General features: G+C 36.7%; 1 protein-coding gene across 16 annotated transcripts in view; it reads left to right on the plus strand.

Annotated features, from left to right (window-relative positions):
* Positions 1-18,139, plus strand: part of WDFY3 (WD repeat and FYVE domain containing 3) — a 251,531-nt gene that overhangs the window by 95,943 nt on the left and 137,449 nt on the right. For all 16 annotated transcript variants that reach the window (XM_070612692.1, XM_070612688.1, XM_070612693.1 and 13 more), the window contains 3 exons: positions 5,820-5,943; positions 12,256-12,365; positions 15,762-15,923. In XM_070612692.1, coding sequence (XP_070468793.1) covers positions 5,820-5,943; positions 12,256-12,365; positions 15,762-15,923 — 396 coding nt within the window. The remainder of the gene's footprint in view (positions 1-5,819; positions 5,944-12,255; positions 12,366-15,761; positions 15,924-18,139) is intronic.

The following is an 18,139-nucleotide window of genomic DNA, read 5'->3' on the forward strand; positions in this document are numbered from 1 at the left end:
TAATTACTCTCCATTGCTTAGACTGCTTGACTTAGTTCTCTTGTGTTCTATGTTGTCATAAGTCTCACTAACTATTAAATTCTTTGAAGTCAAAAGTTTTTAGTTGGCTGTTTAAAAGCACATATGAGTAGATTGCCTTAAATCTCTAATACAATGAGTGAATTAGCTATCAGAAAGGTTCCGTCAACTCTTAACTAATGAAAAGATAGGAAGTTATTTCTGGACTGTTGTGACCAATTTAAAAAATATATAAATTATATTCATTGGATTATTGATAACAAACAAAAATTGCCCTTAGGTAAGATATCACATCCATAAAATTTTGAAATATATAGCCATGTTTATCTAATGTTTGACCGTTTACACATGAACTTTCTCCACTAGTAAGGAATCGTTTTGATGAGTGAATAGCTCAGTTTGGCTCTAGACTTCCTCCCACGATTGCTAAAAATGAGTTTTACTGTTGATTTTTGAGACTTTGCTTGGTTTGTGCTAAATGGCAAATAAACCATTACTGTTAGACATGGGCATCTATATACAGAATCATCTTTAAAGTGTGCTCGTTACTGTTATTTCAGTGTGTGATGGTTGCCTTTAAGAGAAAGAGGTTGAGAAATGACATGTGTTGAGTTGTTTTTCTGGGCCGGGTCTCATGCTGGTCCTTTGGCTGCCTCCCGTGGGCCTGGGCAAAGTCCTGCCAGGAGACCGCCGCCATCCTCCTCTCCCTGATTCTCTCAACTGAAAGATTATAGTGGAGGCAGAGAGGAGCATAATAATATTTATCCAGCATTCTTAAAAATCATTAACCTTTAATCCCAAGAATAAAAGCTTACTGAGAAAATACTTGGTTTAAACTTACTAAAAAAGGAATAGCATTTTAGTCATTTAAGAATTAACTGCCATTATTAATTACATTGGTATATGTTATCATACCTTACTGTGGTTTTAAAATATAATTTTACTAGCTAGATCTTTTAGAAACTCCCCTCGTTTTTTAATTTGCTTTTAATTTATATTTGAGAAGCATCTAAGTTGAATGCAGTGTGTTTTTTTTTTTTATCCCTTACAAGTGATGTTTACTTTTTAAATAGTTGGCTTTAAAGAAAGGATACTCAAGTTTAGAACCAAATGAGAGACAGATCAGGAGTCAGACAGATGAATTATTTACATATATACAACTTTATTATTTGATACATGATGCCTGTGCAGTTGATATTGGAGAATGTAGCCTAGGTCTCTGCAACAAAGGACTTGCTAAATTCACCCCTGAAATAATTATATTTACTTACCCAGTTATTGGCAAAACTGGACAACAGCAAGCAAGCCACACTCAGAGCAAATGAGAGAGCGTGTTCTCCTGAGGCAGGCGTATCCCATAAGGAGAGGAAAGAGAAAGGGGCTGAGTTAGGCATTGTCAATTTCTTCTCCCCTAAGTTGGTGGTCCTTAGAAACAAGAAGTGTATAAGCTGTTTCCCTAATTATTTATATTAATTGATAAGAAATCTTAACTCATTTACAATATGAAATAATATAATTACATTTTTGTCAATTTTTAAAATCTGTTATATATAGGAAACTATTCAAGGACTAATGATGGTCAGTGCTCTGTAACTTAATTATAGACATTACACGTATTTAGGAAACAAACACCATTTTAGAAAACCTTGTAAAAATTCCAGCCTTTCTTTTATTAGTCATGTTTAATAAATTTTTATTGAATAGCTTCATTCAGCACCAATATGTGTTGAGCCTTCCCTTTATGCATGCCGTTAGATAAGACCATTAATTTCCTCTCCCTGAGTATGCCAAAAATACTTAGTTGAGGAGATGCCAGGAGATTTTCTGAAATTTATTTAGATGGATATTAAAAATGACCCTTCTAAAAATAAGTCCAAGCATGTCATTCCCCGCTTAAGGTGCACGCTGTACAAAGTTATGGGGATGGGATTCATGCAAAGTTTAATTGAGAAGATATAGTACTGAGTGATTAAGAACACGGCTTGGAATCAGACCTAGTTTTAAATTCTGACTCCATCACCTCCTGACTTAAGTTGTTGAACTTTCCTAACCCTTAGTTTCCTTATTTGTAAAATGGGGATACTGTCCAGGATTTTCTGAGATTTAAATGACATTACATGTTCTCAAGAGTTTGCATAGTGCTAAGTACATTGTAAATGCTCGTTATATGCCAATTATTGTTTTTATTAAATTTTCCAGAAGGCGTGTTTGGTCCTCAATACTGTCTTTCATCTGAGTTATGCATGTCATGTATCTACTACCAAATCGTCCCTTCTGAGTTGAATGTCTTACCTACCAGTCTCTTGCTCAGCTCTCTCCCTTGCCAGATGAGGAAACTAAGAACCAGAAAAATTGGACCAGTAGCCCCTGTGGATGAGGACAGTAAAGCCTCCTGACTCCAGCTCTGTGCTCCACCCTGTGTGGCATACGTTTAATTACGTGATTGAAGCATTGTTTATTTTCAAGAATTACCAGTGTTTGTGGAAGGTAGTGAATAAATACTTAACATTTTTTTATTTAATTGTTGAAGTCAATCACCAAAAAAATCGACACTTTTCTTTGCTACCTTTTACATTCAGTGTCATCTAGAATGTCAGATTCACATTTTAGTCGCTCTTTCCAACCTTCTCTTGTACCATTTGCCCTCTCATTTGAAATGTTCCGGCTGCACCAGCTGTTTGATTCCTCAGCTGCCCCAATCTCATGCCCACTTGGAGGTCTCAGCACAGCTCTTCTCACCGCCCAGAACCCTTTCCCTTGGCTCTTTGAGTTGTGACCTGTTTTCATTACTCAGTATCATCCTTTGGCATCAGACTCATCCTTCTAGAGGCCTTTTAACCGTCTCGCCACCCCAGCATTCCCTTCCGGTCACCCTTTACTTCCTTTAGAACGCATCACTCTCTAACATAGTTTTCGTTTTTAAATTAACTTGTTTAACGTTTGTCTCTTGTACTAAAATGTAAACTCCATAAGCACGGGAATCGTATTTGCTCTATTTACCTTTGCATTCACAACTCTTTATTTGCCTTTGTATTCATGACTCCAAATATTGCCTGGCGTGTAGAGGAGATTAATAAATATTTATGAATGAATAAATGAAAGAATGAATCAATCAGTAATGTTGGATCACTGGACAAAATTATTTATGCAAAAAAGCAATAGTTGTTCATTTCAGATTAGCAAATAGGACATAGTCCTTTTTCGTAATATTCTGTTTGGATTGGTCACTTCAAGTAAGACTTATCTTTTAAAAAAATTTCCTTGTGGAAATAAGGCAGTAGATATCAGGATTTGTGTGAAAAGTCAGTTGCGGTTTTAGCAGTGTGTTATTCACCCAGCATGATGACTGCTTGCATAACCATGCCATATATTGTTTAAGAAATGAGCTGTTTATTTTATGAAGTTGTCTTAATAACTCTTAGGAATAAAATAGCTCTTAATAATTCTTAGCAACAAACTATACATCAGTAAATTCTGAGTAATAGGAATATTTATCTACTTTAAATCTAAATGAGTTTGTCGATAGGTCTGATAATTGCCTGAGCAAAATATACAGTGGTTGTATAAACAGCTTCATTAAACAGCTACCCACTCCTCTCTGGGTGGAGGCGAAAGGGCTGTTCAGCATGGGCCACTGTTAGGCTTCTCGATTTCTAGTCTGTCTCTAATTTGTTTGTTAAAGAATATGGGTCTTACTTAGACAACACAATTTAACTGTAAGAACACGATGTTCATCAAAGTTTCAGCAGGAAAAAAACGTAATCTACTGAAGAGTTCTTGAAAAGTACAGTTTATTTGTTCTTTGAGATAATTTAAAATTACTCCTGTGTCAAGTTAGTGAGCACACTTAGATCCCTGGACAAAGTATACGCTGTCAAATTGACTTATGTGCTTGGTACTTTCAGCTCAATTTGAGAGAGGTTATAAGAAACGTAGTGTCTGTTGTAAGCGTGTAAGAAACATATTTCCATTACAAGGATGTTACAGTATAAGTTATATCCTTTTATTAGGATCCTTGGGAAAAAATTTTATATTGTAATATGAAGTATAGAGATACTTCCTTAAATATATATTTTTCTTACCTAAGGACGTTATGAACCATGCAATTGACTAGGTTTTCTCTTTTGTATATTTGAGCCAAAATTTATGACCAAAACATGGCAAATATAGAGGTCTCTTTTGGTCTTAGATTTTTATTTAGTCTTTTTTTTCTAGACTATTCCCTAACCTGGGCTTTTCATTTGCTTGTTTCTGTTTTCCTTCTTACTTTTAGTAATATTTTCATGTTATAGTTTGTATCCTTTAATGCTGCCTAAACATTCTCTAGAATTTGACTGAGGAGCAGGCAGCATATAAATGAACAACCATATTAGAAAACATCCCTGTAAAAGGCAGGGTGCTAGCCTGGTAGGGACAAAGCTGAATAAGATATGTTTCCTCCTTTTGTAGTGACATTTGAACAGATAATAAGAATACAAAATACTGTGTAGTATTATAATAGAGAGCTATCATAATAGTTTTAGAAGACACAGCATTTCCTTTTAGCTATAAATAACATTTTTTAAAACAATATTTCAGTTATACAGCCATTATAACCATTTCTTTTCCTATGACAGTCCGTCCATTCTCTTTGCTGAACCTATACAGATTTAAGAATTATTTATTCTAAAGTTCATTTGTCTTAGATTTTTGCAAAAACAAGTATATTTCATGACTGTCTCATTCATTTTCTTTATTCTGGTCTATTTCCTAACAGCTTTATTTTGGGAATTAGTGTGGCTAGACTCCAGAAATTCTGAGATGTAAGATGAGTTTAGTGAATTCTAGGTTCAGCCCAGACTTAGCAATAGATAAGTCCCTGCTTTTCACAATCTGATGTATCTTGTACCATCAAAGAATCTTACCACTTTTCTCTGAATTCTTAATTTAGATTTCCTCAGAGAAACATTGTATTTTCTAAAGTTTATTAGTAAGATTGATTCCAGTTTTATAGATAACTAGTCTTCACTTTTAGATTTCATTTATTTAATCATTAATTCAACAAATTATTTAATATGTGTAAGGAAATGTGGCTAGATGTGATTTATTGGAAGAGTTGTGTTTTATTTTTTATTATTATTTTTTTTTTGGTGAGGAAGATTGGCCCTGAGCTAACCTCTGTTGCCAATCGTCCTCCTTTTGCTTGAGGAAGATTGTCCCTGAGCTAACATCTGTGTCAGTCTTCCTCTATTTTGTATGTGGGACACCACCACAGCATGGCTTGATAAGCCATGTGTAGGTCTGTGCTCAGGATCTGAACCTGTGAACCCCGGGCCGCTGAAGTGGAGCATGCATACTTAATCGCTATGCCACTGGGCTGGCCCCAAGAGTTGTGTTTTAAACATATCACTCAAATCCAAAGTAACTGTAAGCATACTTTTTTGACTTGATTTCCAAGTCATACCACACTTTGAAATACACAGAATAAAAGAAAATAATTACAACTACATAACCAGATATTCAGGTGACTTGAGGTACAAATTTGGCTAAACTCTTAAAAACTTTCCAATGAGAAAATAAGTTAGGGTCTTGACATTTGTATACTGGCCTGGTATTTTCATTCTAAATTAGTATGACCACAGTTTTTTCTTTTCTCAAACTGTTTATAAAACTGATGCTTATACTTCCAGTTGAGACAGTATAAGTTCTTAATCAAATCTATTATACTGTTCTTCCTTTCTAGCAGAAACAAGCTCAGTTCCTACCAAAACCAAAAAAAAAGTGGACAGTGCTTGATTAAAATTGTTTTTTCTCATCCGCAGGTTTTTGGAAATGCTCCGCCAAATACAATGACAGAAAAATTTTCTGATCTTCTGCAGTTCACAACCCAGGTCTCACGACTGATGGTGACAGAAATTCGAAGGAGGGCATCAAACAAATCCACAGGTATTTTTATAAATCCAGCAAAAACAGATTTATTTGAATGGACAGTCCAGTAAAAGTGCTGTTAAAATTAAATAGAAAATTGACCCAGTTGTAAGCACATGGATTTCGGTCCATTCCCCAGTCCCCATTCCCATTCTTGTAGTCACGTTCTTCTGTTGGCTTCAGCACCTGCTCTCAAGCAGAGTAGTTCTACTCAAGATTCCTTTCCTTGGACCACTACCACCTCCACTCCAACACTGTTTCCTCCTGAACAAAATCCAAATTCCTAGCATGACTTTCAAGGCAAGGATCTGGCCATATGTATTTTTTTTTAGACTACCCTTTTTTATTTCTTGTTTTCGTTTCTATGTTTCAGCCAAACCAAGCTGCTGTAGAACATGTCTGTGCTCTTATTTCTATTCTTTACTTAGGATGCTTCACCCAGGAAGGAGAACCTTCTCTCATCTCAGTATGTCTGAATCTTTGCAGCTTGGATTAAGTCACACCTCCTTGGTGGAATGTTTCTTGATTCCCTTAATCAAAGAAAATCTTTCTCTTCTGTACTACTCCTTGTTTCTCAGCTCCATGAGTAGTAGCTGTGTATGTGTCTTTATCTTCCTGTTACACCATAAATTGTCTAAGGGTCTTTACATAACCTGCCATCGTTACCACAATGCTGTGCATACAGTAGGCCTTTTAATGAATGCTGCCTGAATAACTAGTCTTATTCATAATTAGGTAATGTTGAACTTCATATTGTACCATCCTTTTACTCAAGGTTAAAGTGAGCTTTCTTCATTTTAATTACCATTAGTCATCTTCTAAGTTAGCAATACGTTTGAGGGATATTATCTTAATTTTGTTTTATTATATTATTTTGGTTTTGTAATGATAGCTTTCTTATTGAAGCGTTAGATTAAGAAATCAGTGATTTAAGTTCTGTTTCTAATGTCTCTTTGGAAAATCACTTACCTTTTCAGCCCATCAAATTATTATTTTTCCAATAGTAAAGTAATGCCTTAGTTATACAGTCTTATTTTTTTACTTAGTTTTTATTTTTATTAAAAGTATATAGGCACATAGTTTTAAGGGTCAAATAGTTAAAAGGTTTAATAAAAATAGCATCTCCCATCCACCTGGCGCATCCTCATTCCTCACTCCTGAGAGGGAATCACTTTTTAACTCTTTTAACTTTTTTTGATATTTACCTCTATGTCTTTAAATAACGTTCTTACCATGTGTGCCTTTGATTTTTCGCATTTAGATACTCTCTTCTGACTTCTCACAAGATGAGACTTTTACTCTCTTAAGCTCACCACCACTACCCCACAGATGCACACTTCCTGTACCCCCAATATTGTTCTATCGTAATTTGATTAGATCAGTATTCATTATATTATTATGACTATGAAAACACTGTTCTGAGAGGAGCCATATGGTATGCCATGATTACTTCTCCTTTCTTGAAAGCTTCTCCTCCACCTCCATCAGAGTTAATCGTTGCCTTTTTTTCTTTACTAGTTTTCTACATTTTCATCACACTTTCATCCCCTACTCCCTTGTTTTTCTGAATCTCCCCTCAATATGATCAAAGACATAAGAGATTCTATCAGTTTCATCTTGCAAATAGCTCTTCCGGAACCTTCTATAGTAGTAGCTCTCTAGGCCAGCTGGACAGCTGTTATTTTTACACCTTCGCTCACGTCATCCTGGGATGCCTTTCCACTTCTTTGGGATGGAGCCTCTTGAATCTCATGTCATCTTTTTTCTGAAATTAACTTGCTCATTCTTCGTAAAGCATCTTTTTTCAGCAGCTCCCTGAGAAAGGATGCAGGGGAGTTACATTTTAGATTTTGGGGTTTTTTTTTTTTTAGAAATCTCATGAGTGAAAATATCTTTGACTCTTGCTATGTAAGATGGGTTCAGGAAGGTGATACCTTTAGGCTGACAAGCTTTCAGGTGCCATCACATCAAATCCCATCACATCATATAGCATGGTTTTATTGCAGAAACTTATAAAACCAGGAGTCAACAAGAGGAAAGAAGGTCCACCACCATCATTATCTCGCAGCAAAGTATGCTTGGGAGATCCCCCACCCCACCTCCATTCTTAAAGTACAAGCATGAATGCAGTTTTATCAGTGAGGAAACACGCAAACTGCTTGTGATCTAGCTGTTGAAGTACTGCATTTGAGTATCTGTTGGATGTTTATTGGAGTTGTTTGTGGATGCTAGCTGTTTAGCCCTGGGAGCCTTTGGGCCCAGGGGAAGTTGCAGGCCCTGTAAATAGGTCTGTTATCCTCTGTCCCTACACCAGTTAGTGTTTATTCGGTCGCCTTAAATACTTCCTTCAGAGCTTTGTCGTCATCTGAAAGTATCTTGTTTACACACTTATCTAATTTTATTGTCTGTTGCATTCACGCCTGTGTCTCCTAGAAGGCTGCTTGTCACCAGTTAGGTGCTCAGTAAATTTTTACTGATTTTTGACATGGGATTTTTGTGACCTCTTTTTGTAATGCTTTGAGGATTAGTCTTGTTAGAAAGGTCAGCCTTACTGATGTTAAGAGAGAAAAGTATACTTTTGGAGTATCTCCTCAGCCTTACAGAACCGTGGCTATGGGAATCCTTGTTCTTTTCTCCCATTTGTAATCTTGAACATTGGAAGTTTCTTTTGGTCAGTGTTGCTACCAAAAACACTTTCAAGGAGATTTTTTCATCCTTTGATTTTTCGAGTAAAAAATTCTAGATTTTGAGGATCGAGGTACATTCTCCATCATCTAACCTCTTGCATATCCCATCCTTATTTTCTGATTGATTGATTTTTTTTTTAAAGAGCTAACGTTTTTTTTTGATTGGCCCTGAGCTGACATCTGTTGCCAATCTTTCTTTTCCTTCTTCTCCTCAAAGGCCCCCAGTCCATAGTTGTATATTCTAGTTGTAGATCCTTCTAGTTGTGCTATGTGGGACACCTTCTCAGCATGACCTGATGAGCGGTGCCACGTCCACCCCCAGGATCCGAACTGGCAAAACCCTGGGCTGCTGAAGCAGAGCAGGCAAACTTAACCGTTAAGCCACAGGGCCAGCCCCTGATTGACTGATTTTTATTGTGGTAAAAAACACGTGAGATCTACCCCCTTAACAAAATTTTAAGTGTTCAGTGCAGTTAACTATAAGTATAGTGTTATACAGCGGATCTCTGGAACTTTTTCGTCTTTCATAACTGTAACTTTATGCTTATTGAACAGCAACTGCCATTTCCTCCTCCTCCCAGCCCTTGGCAGCCACCATGCTACTTGCGGCCTCTATGAGTTTGCTGCTTTCAATACGTTACATAACCTTTTATTTTATAGGAAGTTATCATTTAAAGTAATTTTGTTATAATTTACATGCACGTAATTTTCCTCCAAAGAAAGCAGATGAAGTGAGTCCTCTGTTAGTCGTTTGAAAGTTGGCTATATTTGTTTTGCATCAAGGCAAGATTATTTTTCCAGGACTTCTCTGAATTTGGTGTGGAATACTTGTTATTTTGTTTGTTACCTAATACCACTCACATATCCAGTCTTTTTATCAGATCACTTCTAACATGGATTGTAGATACCTCAGTAGAAACCATGCCTATCTGCAGTTCCGCTGTTTAAATCAATCCGTCAGAAGTTAGTAAAAATGGAAACTTCTGGGGAATATCAATATGCAAAAAGGATACATACACTGACTTGTAAAATATTAGGGCAACTTCACAGTTCTAGTTTTCTCTGTCTCCCTTAATTCTCTCTTGCTTGTTGCCTTTGTGTGGCTTTTGTTAAAAATATGTAGTGACTCTTAACAATTTTGAGAAAATATATAATTTTGTGGCTATGTTGTGTACAAGTGTAGCTTAAGATTTTTCCCATCTCTTCCAGTTACTTGTTAAGTTCAACCATGCAGTCTGCTGAATTTTAAGGGCACATAGTGTACATTCCTGAAGCAGAAAATTCCCACCTGTGTAAAAGTAGTATCTTCAATTTATTATTGATGATTTTGCTGCATGCTGGGTGCCACTGTTAAACACAGTGGTGCAATCCCCAACGGGCAGCCGCCCACTGATGGAGAAGCTGGGTGATGCTGACCGTAGTTGGCGTCTCATTGCAACATCTTGTGGCGGGATTAGTATAATGTAGTGAATCCCCAATTAGACAACCCAGCCTTTTTTTTTAAACAGAAAAACAGTATGCCCCGCTGTCCTCCAAGGATTTCAAAGCCACAACACCTTCAGGTAATTTCATTCCCAGGGTGTGGTTGTGTATTATCAAATGAAAAGAAGCATGGAAGCTATGAGTTCTAACACTGTTTTTCTGACTAACTTGTGGAAGTTTCTTTTTTGGATGGAAAGGAGTGTTTAGGGCTTGGTTTCTTTATTAATGAAATAAGTGTAATAAAACTATTGTCATGTCTCACATTATCATCCTGAAGCATACGTTTGAAAATGATAATGCTTTAAATGGGCTCTGCACAGGAAAAATTGTATTGCACTTAGCTATTAACAGGTTTTACGTTCTGATTGTTCTGAATGCTGTCTAATTGAATTCACTTACATTCTCTCAGTGTAGACTGGGAACTTACATTTCTTTTAAGATTGTCTGCATTTTGTTCTATTTCCTAATGAACTCTACTAACTCCATTTCTGTATTTTTTAGTCTAACTATGTGTATTGAAATGCAGTGTGAAAGCTAAAGCTTGAGTCAAAATGATTGGCAATTGTCAAGATGGGTTAATGTTAATACGTTCCTTTCATTAACTTATGAATAAGTTAAATCATCATTTAAATTTGTATTTGTTAAACATTAGTGAAATTAAAAGAACCAAATGCAATATTTTTTTGACTGGGAGTGTTTTTCCTTCAAAGTTTTAAGAAACTGTGATTTACGGAGGTTTAATTTAAAGTACTTTCTACTATAAATAATTTTTTAAAGGTGGTGCTAAATGTTATATACTTTTAAAGTGAGCTTCTTGATTCATTTAAAATAAAAAGTGGGAGATTCCATTAAGGTGTTCTGAATGGCAGCATACTAAAATTAGTAGGTGAAAGTACAATAGTTATTCTGAATACATTTGTTGTGTAAAAATAGTTTTATTTTGTCACTGAGAGTTTGGGATCTCTCCCCTATCATTCACACCACAACTGCTTATCCAGATCTCTTTATCTGGCAACTTCAAATGGAAGTATATAAAGATGAAATATACCCAGCACTGTTAGTCTTTTATTAATCCAATTATTTAATAAACTACTTTTATTTTGATTGTCTTAAATGGAAACAAAAAATACCCCTAAGTTAATCTAGATGCTAGTTATTGTACATTCTGTGTCTTTATGACGTGTGTCAAGTCTAGGTGAGTAAGTTACCACTTTAGTTCCGAGTGGACAGATTGGATTTATTTTCTGACAACTTTAATTCGTCTTGTATATCAATATAAAAATTGATGAACTCTCTGCTGATGACGTAAGTGCATGGTTAGGGATTTATCCATTTTCCCATATCTCTAAAAACATAATCAACTAAATTTACTGTCAAGGATTCTTCCAACACTACAGTTCTGTGAGTGACTCTCTCATCGTTCCTCTGTTCCTACTGTCAGCAGCTCAAGTCACCCCTTGTGTGTGTTACTGAGGCAACCTCCTAACTTGTTTCTCCCACCAGTATCTTTACCTTTCCAGTTTGTCATATACATCACCACTAAATTAATAGTCTTAGAATAATCCTATCACCATCTACTTTGCTCCGGAAACTAGATTTGCTCCCTCTTGCCTGAAGAGTCAGTACAGCCCTGAGCTTCCCTTCATTTACAAATAGGCATCGGTTTTTTATCACTGCTGTTGCTGTTAGGCTCACTCTCAACATGTGCTCCTCCAGAATGTTAACCCAGTGTTATTACAGCTCTTTGTCTTGGTCTGTACATATTAAGCTCAGTCCTCTAGCCATACTTTTAATACTGTGCTTCTAAGCTCTCTGTTGCCTTTCCTCCCTCCTACTTCCTAGACAAACATAGATTTCTTTTCCAGGAGGGTTTAGCTCAAATTTCACTTCTTCCATGGCTCTTTTGACTAGTTTGCAACATACCTTTCCCTAAAATATGTAAGTTGATTTTTACATTTCTGTACTGATATGATGATATGCTATAAAGGCCTATATATACCATTAAAACATTGCTCTTTTTAATGTGTTTTACATCAAGCATGTCATTGTGCTGATAAAATGTATGTGCTTAGCAAATAATCATTTCTCTCCAGGTTTTAAGGAAGAACCTCTTTATATGTCATTTCCCCCCCAACCTAATGGCTTTCCTTTGGTTTTATAGAGGCTGCAAGTCGGGCCATAGTCCAATTCCTGGAAATCAATCAGAGTGAAGAAGCTAGTAGAGGTTGGATGCTTCTGACAACAATTAATTTGTTAGCATCCTCTGGTCAGGTAAGTTCTCTGTTTTCACGTTGAATGACTCTCTCAGCCTCCTTTTCTATCCTCTTGGGATTTTGTGAAGTTAATTTATCATCATATCCAAATAAGATTTTATGATAATCATTGTATTCTTCTAATTCTTATTATACATTATTTGACGCTTCCCACATCATCTTTTGGGGGATGTTGATGTTTTATGCATTTTACACATGAGGAAATGCCTAACTTAGACCAGTGTTTTCCATCTTTGTCATGTCATAACACACATAGAACATGATACCATTTGTACAGCACACTGAGCAAAAGGATGGACTACCTGTGGTGGAGGTGGCTAGCCCAGGGGCCCTGGCTTTGTCAGGCCCAGCTCAACATTTCTGTAAACCATGTTAGGGAAACTCTGGCTTCGAAGAATCGTCTAAGGTTCATCTAAGGTCACTTAGCTAATAAAGAATCAATGAGATGGAAAATCCTTTAAAGTTGTTCTAATTTTTATGGAAAATAGGGAAATATTGCCATTTTTAGGATAATATATATTCTCTTCCCACTTGATTTATTCTGGAGATTGCTTCCCTCCCAACCCCAGTCAGCTTTAAGCACCTGTCATGATATATGTTGCATGTACTTATTTATGAGCTGTTTGGGTACCTGATTTTTGGCCTGTGATGTTTTTGGGATGAATTTATTCAACCTTCTAAAATTCGGAGTAGAATTACCTATCAAAGTCAGTGCCAATTTTGAGAATGGCTATTGTCTAAATTACAAGGGGCTTTCAAAACACCTAGCATATTTAATAATGGAATTTACAAAAGTTGACTGTGACACCAGTCATACTGTGGTGACTGACCATAGCAGAAACAATGCAAGTTTCTTAGTAACCGTATCCTGAAACTAGTCTTTAGCCCAAAGTAAGTGGCACTTGGATTTTGTTTTTCTTGGAATGGTCTGTTTTCCTTTTTTGTGTTTTGTTTTGTTTTTTAAATCAGAAAAGGAATCAGGTGAACGTGTCCTGATTTACCTGGAACTTTCTGAGGTTTAGCATAGAAGCCCTGCATCCTAAGAACCCCTTCAATCCTAGGCAAATGAGATGTTTGTTCACCCTAAGTAGCCTACAGATCGTCCTAAAGTGGCCCATTGTTTCCGTGGATCTGTGAGCATACCAGATGACTATCAAAGTGCCAATTCTGTTTGTTGCTGATGGTAGCTGTAACTGCCTCTATATTGCTGTACCACAATTTGCTTTGGTTTAGAATAGCATGCAGAATGATAATTTTAATATGGAATAGTTTTAAGTTGTACTCATATTTTCCATAGATGCTGTATTTCTTTCTCAATTGTGAGCAGAGACTACGTCCTACCATAATAACTATCAAATAGTGGAAAGTCAGTAAATGTGAACTAACTTAAACGTGCCCAAATGGATAGATAGCCTTCAAAGTCTAAGAAGTGAATCAGGAGAAACCTAATCACTTAAAAAATATTTTCAAATGTATCTCATTACCAGTTTGGATACTAAGTTATGCTTTTAATTTATCAGATGTAAGATGAAAATGAAAAGTCATACCATTTTGCTTAATGGGAAAGGAAAGCTAGTGATAATCTAACTGGAAAGAGATTTTAAGAGAAAATTCAGCATTGTGTTTTGAGCTGACGTTTATTTGCATGCCATTTTCTGTTGGCAGCAGTGAAATAGAGGGATGACTAAACCGTGGTCCTGAATCAACATGTAGATGACAGAAATGAAGTGGATGAAGATAACACTGTAAAATGCAATAATGGGGTATATGTGGTGCTTTGAAAATAGAAATGTGAGTTATAAATTTTGTAGGTGAGGGTAGGAGGAAAGATGATGAATTAAGGAAAGTTTCAGACGTGAGCAGACATTTAAACTGAATGTTAGATGTATGGAGACATGGGGTGTCTAGAAATAATAAATTGTAGGTGGGAAGAGCAGAGGGTTTTTGAATATTAGAGGCAGGAAATGATACTGGATATGTAGGAAGGGGCCCGATCTTGCAAGGGATTGTTCTTTAGGCTCTCTCCCCTCTCCATCACCCTGCTACTGCATTAATTCAGGCCCCGTCTCTCAGATGGTTTTCTGTATTCATTTCCAAATTGCCCTGGCCTTCCTGCTCTTTATATCTAATTTATTATCTATACTACTACCAGCTCATTTTCTGAAATCTGGTTCTATTACTCCTCTGTTTGTAAGGCTTCATTGGGTCTCCAATGCCAGCAAACTAAAAAGCAAAGCCAGAATGGGAGACCATATGCATAGGTCATTGAGCATATCCACTTGTGGACCACTTACCCAGCTCTCTGACCTGAGGCCAGGTGTTGTAAGGAAAGTGCCTCAACTGCTTCATTTGTCGTATGGTAATAGAATCTGCCTCATAGGGCTGATTTGACGAATAGATGAGATAATGGGATTTAAAGTGCTTAGCCTTATGCCTGTGATATAATAAACACTCATTAAAGATTAGACATAGTGATTGTGGCTTTTCAGGAGTCAGCAGTTTTAGACTCAGGTTCCTGAAACATACTGTCCCATGTGGCCTATCCTTACAGGTGATCTTTCCCACCTTATTTAATTCCTACACTTTTCCATTCCACTCCTGGCAGTTTGGATCATTCCCTTTTATACTGGCTGGTTGTACTTCCATTGTTACACTTAAGAGATTAAATCATCGTTGTTGATGAACCTGCCTCTGCCGGTAGACTAGTGTTCTGACAGGCAGGGACGCTTTGTCATTGCATCGCAGCTCCCAGCATGCTGTCTGACATACCGTAGACATTCGATAAATGTTTGATGAAAAAGTTAATAAACTACTCAACAGATAACGCCAACCTGTTAATCTCTAGTGTGGTAAAACTTTTCATTCCAAACTGCACTCTGGAAACATTTTGATAATTAGTATAGCATACTTTGTAACAAACTGAATTGTTCGCCATATGAGGGTCTGGAATTTCTTTCTCTGGAAATCATTGAAAATAATATAGAGATTTTTTGTGTGTCAGTGATGGCTGTATCCCTCAAGTGTCCTTACAGTTTCAAGAATCTACAATAAGAATAAAATAAAAGTGATAGTAAAGCAACTACGGATATATAATTTAGTGCTTAATATGCCTTTGCATTTGTTATCTTAATAACATACACACAGACATCTCAGTATTCAATGAAAGCAAATTTGTCCAAGTGGGAAATGAGTATTTGTGAACATGGAGTCATTTTTAAATTTTTTCAGGCATTTAAAAAGTTATTTTGGTATATAATTTTCTGGCTTAAAATGTGTGAGTTAATGATTTAACTTCTGGCTTAAAATTTGTGAGTTTACTTAGCTGTACCAATTACAGTTGTGTCTGTCTGTGTATTTATCTGTCTATTCACTTACTTATTGGTTTGTTTTCCAGAAAACCGTGGACTGCATGACAACGATGTCAGTGCCTTCCACTCTGGTTAAATGTTTATATCTCTTTTTTGACCTTCCACATGTGCCTGAGGCGGTTGGAGGGGCACAGAATGAGCTACCTCTAGCAGAACGTCGTGGACTACTCCAGAAAGTTTTTGTACAGGTATGGCAGGTGCTGTGTGCCTGGCTGGCTGTACCACTCCATTTAAAGTGAAGCAGGTGCACTCCTTAAATAGATGGTCTGCGTATTCCATTTTCTGTAGTATTTCATACTGTTTATTGTAAATTGACTTTATCTCATGTAATTATCACATTTCTTGAATCTGCGCATTTCTTTTGAGGAATATTTGAGTAAGGCATTAACAAGTTTATTTCTTTGAACAGATTCAACTATTAAGGTTCCCTTTGATATAGCAATAACATCTCTAAAATGAACTAAGCAAAGAAAACTTTTATTGACAGTCATATTAAGTTTGGGGTAATATTTCTTATAATGTCAAGAAATTCTATTTTGTTGCTGTCTGAATACAGGAAGTCCCTAACCTATAAATATTTAACTTATATAAGATAGTTTATTTTAGTGGCTGCTGCCACCGCCTCTGCTGCCTGCCGGTAGAGCCCTTCTTTCCCACTCTTGCCGCTATTCTTTTAACAGCATTAGCAAGTAACAAAGGTTTAAATAGACCTTTGTTAGCTAGCCTGGAAATAGTATCGTTATTTTGATATTTCTTCTTGGGAGAAAATTTTTAAAACAAGCAAAGTACAAACATTTAGAGTACAATCTGCCCATTAATATAGTATTAAAAAATACATGTTCAACACAAAAAGACAGCTATTGCGTGATTCCCCTTATATGTATCTAAAGTGGTCAAATTCTTAGAAAGTAGAGTTGTGGTTGCCAGAGGCTGGAGGGTGGAGGAAAAGACAAGTTGTTGTTCAATGGGTATAGAGTTCCAGTTTTGCAAGGTGAAAATGTTCTAGAGATGTGTTGGATGACAATGTGCATATAGTTAACACGGCTGTATGCAGTCGTGCACCGCATAGCAACATTCGATTAATGACGGACCGCATATGCGGCAGTGGTCCCATAAGATCAGTACCATATGGCCTAGGTGTGTAGTAGGCTGTCCCATCTAGGTTTGTGTAAGTGCACTCTATGATGTTTGCACAATGACGAAATCGCCTAATGACGCATTTCTCAGAACGTATCCCCATCGTTAAGCAATGCATGACTGTACTTAACAACGATTAAGATGGTAAATTCTTTTATGTGTTTTCACCTCAATTAAAAAGACCCACACCTGTTTGAATCCAGTTTTCTGAAATTATGTAACCTAAGATACAGATTTCTCACCTCTAAAATGAAAATAATGATACCTATCTAAAGAATTTTTGTGAGGACTAAATAAAATAATACACAAAGCTGTGGTTCTCTGCTTAGGACATAGTGACATGAGATAAAGGCCCGTGTGATTGCTGCTGTTCCCACTACCATCCCCTCGTCAGTGAGAGTAGGAAGAGAGCCGAGGACAGCGGATGTGCAGTAGATAAGGTGGAGCCACTAACAAAGGACGATTGCGCCTCATGTTACTGGGGTCTTACTGCAGGAATGCCTCAGCTGTGTAGAGCTGCGAGCCGTGAAAGGACAGGGAGAGGGAGGCTAAGGCAGTTTTAGAAAGAAGACGGGATTATCAATAAAATACTAATTCAACGAATATTTATTGAACACTTGATGTATTAGATCCTTTTGTACTAGTGGTTAACATTTGTTATCTCATATAGTTTGCAAGGCAACCTATGACTTCAGAGCTTTTGTTTTCTGCCAAAATGATGTGAGCAAATGTCAGGAATAGGACTGGAACTCAGGTATCTCTGACTTCTGAGTTGGATTGGATGAGAAGAGCAGTGGCAATAAATCTCAGGAATTAAAGCTGCTTTAAGACATTGCTGATGAATTTAGTGGGTTAGTCTTTGCTGATTAGACTAGTAGCCGTATTTCAGTAAAGCCTTTCTAAAGAACTAATTAACCCTGTAAGCAATAAGTGGAAGCTGAATTTTATAACTAATAAAGCAAAGATTTCTTCTAAAACTTAAAAAAAAATTTTTTTTTTCTGTATCTGAAAGCGGTGGGTGCTAACTTTAAACTAATTTTGGAGCTCGTTTTAGCATATTGGAATCATTGAATGTTAAGGCCAGAAGGAGCTCAAAGAGAATTTAAGTGCAGCTCCCCATTTACAGCTGTAGAAACTGTGGCTGTGATCCACAGCAGGTGCGTGGCTGTGTTTAGCGCCCGGCTCTCTCCTCCTCGTCCAGTGTCCCTTTAGTGCATCACCTCCTTTTTTTTAGTTCCTCATCACAGGCTGGACCGTGTTTTCATCA

This window comes from Equus przewalskii, chromosome 3 (assembly GCF_037783145.1).
Source record: "Equus przewalskii isolate Varuska chromosome 3, EquPr2, whole genome shotgun sequence".
NCBI classification, from domain to species: Eukaryota; Metazoa; Chordata; class Mammalia; order Perissodactyla; family Equidae; genus Equus; species Equus przewalskii.